The sequence below is a fragment of the Gadus chalcogrammus genome, chromosome 8 (genome assembly GCF_026213295.1).
Source record: "Gadus chalcogrammus isolate NIFS_2021 chromosome 8, NIFS_Gcha_1.0, whole genome shotgun sequence".
Taxonomy (NCBI): domain Eukaryota; kingdom Metazoa; phylum Chordata; class Actinopteri; order Gadiformes; family Gadidae; genus Gadus; species Gadus chalcogrammus.
This window is the reverse complement of record NC_079419.1, coordinates 19882661-19893270: the sequence shown is the minus strand read 5'-3', so window position 1 is coordinate 19893270 and position 10610 is coordinate 19882661. Positions and strand designations below refer to the sequence as shown.

Genomic DNA, 10610 nt, shown 5'->3' with positions numbered 1-10610 from the left:
ATATGGTTATAAAGTTTCTGATCACGTGGGGATGTGTGAATAGAGTCTGGTCGCGAGAGTGAGCGCCGGTTATGCCGCTGGGTCGAGCGGGTGCACACAGCGCGCGGCTCCGGCGGGCGGTCCCACTCACCGCCGCCTCGCGCTCCACCAGGACTGCTGGGACAGACGTATTCCTCCTGTGTATTTATGAATAGGCTCCTCTTGGGGGTGGGGGGGAGTGTTTGGACACTGTAAGAACGTAAACGAAGTGTAAAGACGACATGGAATTTCCGGTTTTGCAGAGATGACCGATGGTTTGGTCAAAGAATAACTTATTTTGGTCACAAGAGAGGGAAAGTTGAGCACCACCTCCCCTCTCTCCGGAGGACTTGATTCAAAGTTGAAAACCAAGATGGCCGCCGATTCCGTGCAGGTAGGAAAAGTTGACAACTCTTCCGAAAAGTGCGCAAACTTGTTTAAAAAAGAGTAAATTATCAAGCCAGTAAGTGACTTTGTAACGTATAATTTGTTCAAAGCCATATCGCCAGGAGGAAGGTGACTGTTGTACACTTTTCAGGTTAACTCTGCCTTATCCTAAAGGGGTTGTCTGGGAATTAACTATGGATCGAGGCCTGGGAGACAATTATCCCAGTTTGCACATTGTAATCTGTTGCAAAACGTGATCGGAAACCATGTGGACTCAAAGCGTGCTTATGATACACGTTTAACGGGCTTCTATTCTGTAGTGAAAGTGAAATAGATGTACTTCATCGCTACAGAATTCTCAATGTTACTCCTGGAGATCGTCTTCTCTCCTGGGTAACGTTGTGGTGAATTTGAATATAGTGAGTTTCTCCAACTTAATCTTTTGTAAACAGAGCTCATTGATTTTGAGATGGAGAGATTCATTTTGAGTTACGCGTTTTAATTCGTCAGATATTATGGACTGATCGGTCAATAGTCAATAGACGCATTCCCATCAAACAACACGTTTTACAGAAGCATACCCCAAAGCTGTATGTGGAAAATACATTCTGGGATTCAGTAAACGAAAACATAATCCGATAAAGTTTCTTTTATTATTCTCTTTAAACGTCATGACTCAGACAATCGTGTGGTTTCACTGTAATGACGTCACTGCTCAAATATGACTTTCTGACATCTATCAAAGTATCAGCGTTGGTCATCCGCAACTTAGAGACCAATCCGTTGCACGGGGATTCAGTATCGGGTCTCTACCTCCGCAGCATCTAGGAAGACCACGTTGTTTTTTTATTGTTATTTACACCGAACCGTCACATGCATTGAAATGAAAACGTAAATCCAGCAATAGTTGTTGTTTTGAAATACTTTTTGTAACCGTAGACTATTCTCGACTCTTCTTTAATGTTACATACAATTAAACCAATCCTGGTCCTTTAGTCAGTGATGCTGGTCACCCTGGTCCAAGTATTTTTAATAACCTATGATTAACCCTGTTCCAATTAGGGATTTATTGAGGTAGTTTACTGGTCTTTTATAGTGCATCAAGAATGTAGCCAAGTTCTTTACACAACACTGTACCTCCCAAATTGCTACACTGAGAAGAATAAATACAACACACTTAAAGTAGTTGATTAAAGGATTTTGGTGTGCAATGAATAGTTGTTAGTCAGCCACATTGGTATTGTGACTACACTTGATCTTCTAAGAAAACTACCTCCTGGCCCTCTGTGTGTCTGTAAAAACATGCATAACATCAGTAAAACACACTCAAAAGCGTCTACTGCCTGGATCTCAGACGACCATGGACTACAGTGGGAGCCTGGGTACAGCCTGCGTTTGTCCAGGCTGGGACTCAAGTTTGGCCCTAGTGTTTCTATTCCTGGGTCAAGCGGGCAAGCGTGGTCCAGAAGTATGGGACCAGCTGTGGGGGTAAGAGGGCAGGGTGTCAGGTTGTCAGGCATGGCCTAGTAGGCCCTGTGTTGAAATGGCACAGACTTGGCCTTCACGCATAGAGCCTGGATATAGAGTGGTGGCCTTAGCCTCTTGTGGTGGACAATTGTCTGAATGGAGTGCTTGTTTGTTGGAGCTTCCAGGGCTTAAAGAGCTGAGTTAACCTGCTTATGCTTGGGGTTCAGAGGCTGGTGTTTTGTTTCATATTTTTGTAGATCTTTGATAAGTTTCAGGTTTGTACCAACATTATTTTTTGGAGAGCTTGCAATATGTTAAGGAAAGGCTTTACCCTTGCAGTTTCTGAAAGACAAAGTTATTTTGTTGTTTGGTGCGTCTAAGCCCCCCCATGACAATCGGTTCTGTCAGTATCGGGATTGTGAGTTTTGTAGGCCACTGTTGTCTCTGCAGGCTGAACAGAAGAACAAACAGAGCAAGTTAAGATAAGGTGTATGCCTAAGACTGTCCGTCGCTTATAAAGGTTACGTTTACACTCTGCAGACGGTTTAAACAAAAGCTACTTGGAGCCTAGGTTCAGAACAATCAAAGCAAGTTTTACACCTTTTAAGTAAGTGCTACATGAGCAAGTTTTCCACAACAACTGGACATTGTGCAGAGGCCTCACTCTAATCTGTCTCCACCTTCCATCGAGAGTAGGCCAGTTCCTATAGATTAGATGAAGCATCGGCCTCGTGAGGTAAAATATATTGTGCAATGCCTGCAACTCCAACCCATCAGCAATGGTAACCACAGCAACAAAAATTGTTACAGGAGAAAAACGAAACATCCCTGTATGGAAAAAGCCCATGTTTCTTATTAGCCAACTCCCCTGCTGTGGGCTGTCATTCTAACTCTCCCTTTGTTTTATCTCAAATAAGACCAGCAGACGTCTCGAGGCAATATGGCGTTCTTGTTATTTTCTTTTCTTTTTCTTTCCACCTTATCAGATTGGCCTATTGGGGATTTCCTTGCATTGTTTCTTGTAAAATAGGTCCCTTTTTTCTGGTGGTCTTCTTGACTACCCCTCCCCCCTAATTCCCTCTCCCCACTCACCAGCGCATTACCCTTTGAAGCCTACGTACTTCCAGGAGTTCTGACCTCCATCTTACCCATGACTCATGTGGAAGGTATAGCCTGCCGAGGCCGGAGCTGTGTGCACGAGACAAGGTGTACCCTCTATGAGGCAGGGTAGGTAGGTAGAGAGGTGGGGTTAATGCAACTCAAGGAACCACGCGTACCTGTTCCATTGCCCAACTGACGCTCGCCTTATTGTTTTGGACTCTTACTCGCATGTGTCGCAACACTAGATCTATTTGAGCTGTACTATGAAACGCTGCACAGATGCGGCACGGCACCCCACAGTGCGTGGGTCTGGGGGTGTATGGGCAGTGTGCTTTAAACACTGCCCACTCCATCTATTTGAGAATTTATTCTGTATGACGACTGGGGTCATACTTGGCTGCACAAGTTACAATTATACCTGAAGGACGCCCCTAAAGCTAGCTCCATTAAACAGCAGTCCATCCAGAAACAGCAGGGTTTCACAAGAGCATTTGTTAGTTAATAAAAATAATGGATTGAATTTATATAGCGCTTTTCTAGACACTCGAAGACGCTTTCAGTGAGGGGGGACCCACTTTAAGGTGGCGGGGTTTGCCATGAGACCGTGGGGGTGAACTCTTTTACCGGTGGACCCTTTAAGCTTATTTTCATGCAGGCTGTCAGACTGTTGCCCTGCAGGCTGATCTATACACAGAGAGTGTATGAAGTTTAGATTATTTTATACTTTTGTGTAATTTTGCAATCCCAAAAAAATATATAACATTATTATTATATTTTATTTTTTTTAGACATCTTAGGAAAGGCGACAGGCGTGTTTCTTAGGTGGCCGCCTAAGCTGTAAAGTCTGTGCGAAACCATGAACAGTGTTGTTTATTTCCACTTGCTAGTCCTCTGGCCTGGTGGTGTTCTTGAGTCTGCAGTTAAGGTTTGAGGACAAAGATGGTCATCATGATCTGTGCAATGTGTACAGAAGCCATGCGTTGGTTGCCACTCATCCTTAATGCGTTACAAGGATACACGCATCCATAACCTGCTCTGGCATATTTAGCAACATCACGAGTAAAACTCAGCTATGTTGCGGGTTTAATAAATCAAACTAACGGTCCCCAGGCTTCAAACAAAGAGTTCATCAACACATGTCTGGTGGTGTTCTTGAACTATATTTCAGTGTAGGCCAGCCCACCTCTACTTTTTATACCAGGCAGCTGTCACTGGTCTCTGAACCGCCACACCATATACCCACTGCTTTCCCAGGAACGGCCCTCTCCATGGCCTGGTGGCATGATGATTTCAAACAGTGGTTCATTTACATGCAGTTCGCTGCCCAGAGTGAGATTAGGTGCCATTCTAGGCTGTTGTGACCTCACACAGCGACCAGCTAAGAGGGATTTGGCTGTCCCTCAGACGGTTTATGTGTGTGTGTGTGTGTGTGTGTGTGTGTGTGTGTGTGTGTGTGCGTGTGTGTGCATTTTTAGCTTTCACTGTCTAGCTCACACTCCCGGTGTGTGTATGTGTGTGTGTATGTCTGTGAGAGAGAAAGAAAGGGCCAGTGTGAGCGAAAGAGAAAGAGAGAGAGACACATACACAGGGTAACACAGTGACTTTGAATGTATGGCTCTGGTCTGTGTCTCTTTGGCTGGGGCGCGTGCCAGCCGTGGGGCCTTGACTAGTGTTGGGCTTTAAGGATGCCACTGCAGCAGTAAACAGGAGGAACCCTCGGTGGACACGCCAGGACCGCGGCCTGTGTTGTTAGATGGCCCATAAGGGACCCTAGTCTGTCTGTGGAGCATGCGTGAGCTGGTCCGCTCAGACGACACCATGGCCGAGCCGGAGCCGTCGGACGGGGAGGATGTCCTGGTAAGGTGCCGTGTCGCCCCTTAACGCTGTATTGATTAAAAGCAGGAGAGAGGGAGACGGAGAGAAACCAATGACTCAGGATGTTTTTTTATGGCCTCTGGAGGCTTATGTCACCTGTGTATTAATTAAAAATATGGAGCTACAGTATGGCACCAGTGTTTGTCTTGGGTTTTGCCTGCCAGGCAAGCCATTCGCATTAATTGAAATAATTGATTTGAGATGATTTAGCAAACGAGGTACATCCACTTTCTGAGTTGATGGAGGGTTCCCATCTGGACTTCTTTAAAGGAGGTTAAGGGTTCAGAATGTGAGGTTTTCTACAGCCACCCGAGCCATAGATCTACATGGACGCGCTGTGTGGTTTCAGTGTAGCTCTTATCAGGACCACCGTCTGGCGGAGCGTAGCCTTGTGAAAGGTTCCCTGTGCTGGAGCTGTTAATGTGTATGGGAATGTGAAGGGTAAATGTGTACAGTACAGCGTGCACACGGCCACTGCGAGGAGAGCTTTTGAATAGTGTCATTCGAATGGGAGAATTGTCTATGTAAAATGGAGACATTTAATTACTGGTACGATTCATCATTTTATTATAAATATTACTTTGTATATATAAAAGTGTTTTACAGTCAGAATTTTAGCCTGCAAAGTGAATCTCTAAAACATTAAACGGAACAAATTGTTAGATTTAAGTCAAGTTGATTGACATATTAAAATCCATGGAAAAGGTTATCATTTTCAATATACAGATACAAAAAGCCTGAGCATTTTTGTATCTGTTTCCACACACGGAGGGATAGTGTTTTCATTGATTTGCCGGTGGTCGGTTATTGAGTTTGTCAAAGTTTGACTTATTGCCAAGATCTTGGAACACCAACTTGCTGATCAATTCTTTGCAGTCCTCATTAGCATTGTTGCGTCTGGGCCGGCGACGTTTAATCTCACATCTTGCCTGCAGCACCTCACCTGTCACCTTTTAAACCCAGACCTGTTTATGATGTAACCTCCTAATCCCTTGTTAGTTCAGATTCCCAGATACAGGGTATAGGGGCGTAGGCTTTTTGAAGTCCAGCCTAGGATCCTCCATTCATCAAACCTATCCACCACTTCCACTTTGATGTGATCTCTATCGGTATAACGACCTGATCAGCATAGGTGTCGTCATTGGTAATGATTGACTCGTTATTGCGGAAACCTCAAAGTTGGTTTTCGGTGGATGTCTAGGAGTTGTTGTTGAGGCAGGATAGCGTGGTAGGTAGGAAGGCCGAGTCCCAGCCGAAAAGGTTCCTGGTTCAAACCCCAATTTCCACAGCCTGCCTGGAGGCATTCACTATCAGTCCCTTTGCTAAATGAAATAATAAATAAAACTGTAGTTCCAGCTGCTGCTTTTATGGCTGACCAAAATGATGTGTCTCAGGCCCTGTCCACACGGCTACGAGTTTTGTGTAAAAACACGGAAGTCTTGCATGTTTGGGCCGAGCGTCCAGAAGGACCCAGTTTTCTGTGCCTGCGCACCCTTTTGAAACCAGCTCCCGGGTTTTTAGGATTCTTGAGAACCCCAGATACGCAATCGATGACGTCATCACTCCACCCACCTGGTGGGCAACGTTGGATAAATATAATTACTAACTGTACTTATATATTTTCTGCTCAATCTACAAGGTTTCTTGGTTTCTTCTTCTTTGACTCTGTTTGTATACAGCTAGCAGGCTTGATGCAAATGCTCAGCCCTCCTCTTCTTCTTATGGTAGAGTTCTGTAGCAGAAACAGCGCCACATATAGGCCTGTATTATGTACTACAGTGTTACTACAACTAGATGCGTCTTTGCAATCAGTCCACCAATACGGAGAAATTGGTGGACATGGCCTTAGTAATCAAGAAATACGGCATCCTCAACAGAGCATATTGTTTAGGATGGTGTTAAATCGAGCACCTTGATTTGGTATGATCTAGTGCTGAAATGATACAGCACCTACCGTATTTTCCGGACTATAAGTCGCGGTTTTTTTGTAGTTTGGCTTGCCCTGCGACTTATATTTCGAAGCGACTTATATGCCAAAATTGTGCGTACATAATCTTCGGCCGCAAGATGGCACCGTCATTCATTAGGCCTACAACTGAACGCTGCAAGCCTACTGCACCACCGAATAAATTATATTCTCGTCGTCATCGTCCTCAATGTCCTCCGGTTCAACCAAAGCTACCCCAGCCTTAGCTGCAATGTTGTACAACATAGCTGTCACACATATCACAGCGCATGACTTGGCCGGCGAAAACTGGAGCCCTCCGCTGGACTTGTGAGCGCAACTTCCACCTCCCGATCGTGCGCTCAGGTTTAGGACCGCGGCGCATACCCGTCCGGTGGAATCCCGGTGTCACTGAATTCGGTATACTCTCAACTACGAGTGGGACCGACACACCTATATTGCTATTGCAATTTTATTCAGTCTCTCCAGACTAAACGTTCTTGTTTAAATGTTTAAAAATAAATGCGACTTATACACCGATGCGACGTATATATGTTTTTTTCCTCGTCATGGAGCATTTTTTGACTGATGCGACTAATACTCGGGAGCGACGTATAGTCCGGAAAATACGGTATACAGAAAAAGAAACACTATAATTGGGAGAATCCATACTTTAAATGTCACAGATTTGCGGTGTATTCCTTCAGAAAAGCAAACGTTCAGTTCATTTTCTTCTTTCCAGACCAGAAAGTGGGAACATCTGTGGTGATGAAAGTGGTTCTGTGTCACAATGGTATTTGTTTAGAATTTGATTTCAATTTCCTGCAAAGAGGCTGTATGTCTGAGATTTAGGTGACTAAAAGATGAAGATCATCAGAAAACAATTTAAAAACACAGTTACCAGGGCAATACTCGCTGAATAAAATATTCTCTTGGTAAAGTTTCATGTTTAAAATGGGGTTATAGAAAGAAGGAAATTACAGTTGTTTATTATTGTATGACAAGATTATCATGAGATCGCCCTCATGGCAACGGGAAGCGGACAGAAGTGTGCTAGAAAGTTGTACAAAAAATAGCCCCAGTAATTACTGAGGTGTATTCTCTCATACTGAAATCCACTCGGACTGAAGAGGTCCTTCTAAAACGGCGTCGGCAAGAGCCATGTTTGTTTTTAATTACTTGCCTCTCTTTTCTCTCCTCCTTTTTTTTCATGCCATCCTCCCCTTCTGCCCTCCCCTTCCTCCTCCTCCTCCTCCTCCTCCTCCTCCTCTATTCTTCTTCCTCATCCTGCTTCTCCTCCTCTTCACCTGGGTGTCCAGGGGGATGCCAGGGGCCAGCTGGTGTCGGAACAGCTGGGACTTGGCCAGAACCTGGATCTGTCGGACACCATGGTCCAGCAGAAACTGGACGAGATCAAGGACCAGATCCGCCGCGAGATCCGCAAAGAGCTCAAGATCAAGGAGGGAGCAGAGAACCTGCGCAAGGTACCCAACAAGATGTAGCCTCAGTCTAGTGGACCCATGTAACGAGACGTAGACTCAGTCTAGTGGACCCATGTAACGAGAAGTAGACTCAGTCTAGTGGACCCATGTAACGAGACGTAGACTCAGTCTAGTGGACCCATGTAACGAAACTTAGACTCCGTCTAGTGGACCCATGTAATGAGAAGTAGATTCAGTCTATTGGACCCATGTAACGAGACTTGGACTCAGTCTAGTGGACCCAAGGTAACATGTAACGAGATGTAGACTCTATAGATTCTCACCAGTCATCATGGGATCCTTATGTTTTGTAAACATTTTTAAAGATACTTACCTAAATGATTTCAACGTGAGGTTGAAATCGTTATAATTTGAAATGCATACCATTGTTCTTCCCAACTTCACCATGTTTAAATTGTACATCAACTTGGAAATGTAGAATCACAAATGAATTTCCACCATCAAGCTTGCGTCTAGAACCAAGATGGATCCAAGTTAGCCGCTAAGTGAATGAGGCCCATATCCTTACCTCGTGGTGAAGGATTATTGTGTTAAATAACAATGTTCATGATCATGCATTGCATCACCCTGCACTGCTACAAGGCTCCTCTGGCTCTGTTCTCATGACACATTAACGCCTCTCTCCTGGCGTGCTTCAAGGTGACCACGGACAAGAAGAGCCTGGCCTACGTGGACAACATGCTGAAGAAGTCCAGCAAGAAGGTGGAGGAGCTGCATCTGGAGCTGCAGGAGCTCAACGCCCACCTCGTGGTCAAAGACCCGGAGGAGCTGCTCGGTGACTATGCACATGAAACACTTGGTCACGGTTGCATTTGAGTAATCGGTAAACTATTAATAGTGAGATAAGCTTAGGGTCAGATAAGCTATGGTAATGCTTAATCACTTACACAGTGCTGCTGACAATCTGTTTCTGTGTGAGCGGGCCACAGCTAGGTAGTGCTTTTATTAATTGTGGGTGTGTTTCTTCCAGAGCACACTAATGCTACAGTTGTTTTAGCTCTTATTATATAGGAGGCATGTCATAACTTCAGTCGAACCGAGGACAAAAGAATAATGAGCATGTGTTGCCACCATAAGACACACACGCGCACGCACACACACACACACACACACACACACACACACACACACACACACACACACACACACACACACACACACACACACACACACACACACACACACACACACACACACACACACACACACACACGGTCCTCCAATCTTTGAAAGTGACACACTCAAGCCTTGTAGCCGACATAGTTGCATTCCACGTTTCACAGGTGGTAACAAACGCACACACACTGATAGAATGTGCTGATATTGTAGCGGTTTAAGAAGTTATTCAACAAGGTTGTTTGTTTGTGTGTGTTGTGCCTGTTGTGAAGGTCATGTTCATCTATGGTCAACAGCAGGGTTGAGCACAACCAAGTTTAACATGACTACGTGACCTCTTGGAGGGAGTAAGTGCTTTTGTTCAGTGACTGGTTGTCAGGAGAATGCACTGGAGCTTTGGAGACTACAGCGATAGACCTTATCTAAGTCAACACATTACTTCTGTTTTAAACCTGGCGCGTTCATACTAGAAACACAGGTTCTTGCCTCTAGGATAAGTTAGTGGGATAGTGGTTTGGTAGGTTCTCTGTTAGTTAATTAAATGGCTCCTGGTTTGAACCCCCATGTCTGCGGTCTACCTGTACTCCTCATTGAGCAAGACGTGTAACCCCTACCTGCTCTCTAACGACATGTGAGTCACCTGGGAGGAAGCACTGAGTCACTTTGGCTGAAAGACTTTGACTCAAAGGACAACATATTCATTGTTTGTATGGATCTTGGCGTTCCCCTCTTGTTGAGCCCCACATGCAGTGTTTAAGAGTCTATTTTTATTCTGCTTGTGGAGCCCAGGTCCAGGTGTTGTGTTCTGCTTTCTGTCAGCCCTCCTATCCCCACGCCACACATGGTCTGAGCTGTGTTCAGATGCTGCGTCTGGTCGTGGAAGCCCTGGGAGTGTGTGCTCACCCATCAGGTTTCCCCGCTTCCCTCTGCCGTGACCTCATCCACAACAGCAGATGCTTGGGACCCTGGCGCTGAAGTCATCGCCGCCCTCTGTCCGATTTCAGCCCTGCTTTCCTGCGGTCATCATAAACACGTTCTAAGTGATTTGTAATGACAACAAATCTTTTTCCCTTGGTCGGCCATTGTTATATGGCGGTCATTGTCAGCAGGTTTTTTTCCTTCTTTCCAGCGGCCCACCATTGGATTCAGTTTAGATTGGCTGAAGGAAGGAATGAGGTGTGGGGGGCGAGGGGGAGAGT

At 45.2% G+C, this 10610-nt stretch overlaps 1 protein-coding gene across 2 annotated transcripts in view; it reads left to right on the top strand.

Annotated features, from left to right (window-relative positions):
• Positions 1 to 66: 66 nt before the first annotated feature.
• pkn2a (protein kinase N2a) overlaps positions 67 to 10610 on the top strand; it is a 33928-nt gene continuing 23384 nt past the window's right edge. For both annotated transcript variants that reach the window (XM_056597757.1, XM_056597756.1), the window contains exons 1-3: positions 67 to 412; positions 8113 to 8277; positions 8935 to 9070. In XM_056597757.1, the coding sequence (XP_056453732.1) occupies positions 392 to 412; positions 8113 to 8277; positions 8935 to 9070 (322 nt within the window). In that variant the 5' untranslated portion in view covers positions 67 to 391. The remainder of the gene's footprint in view (positions 413 to 8112; positions 8278 to 8934; positions 9071 to 10610) is intronic.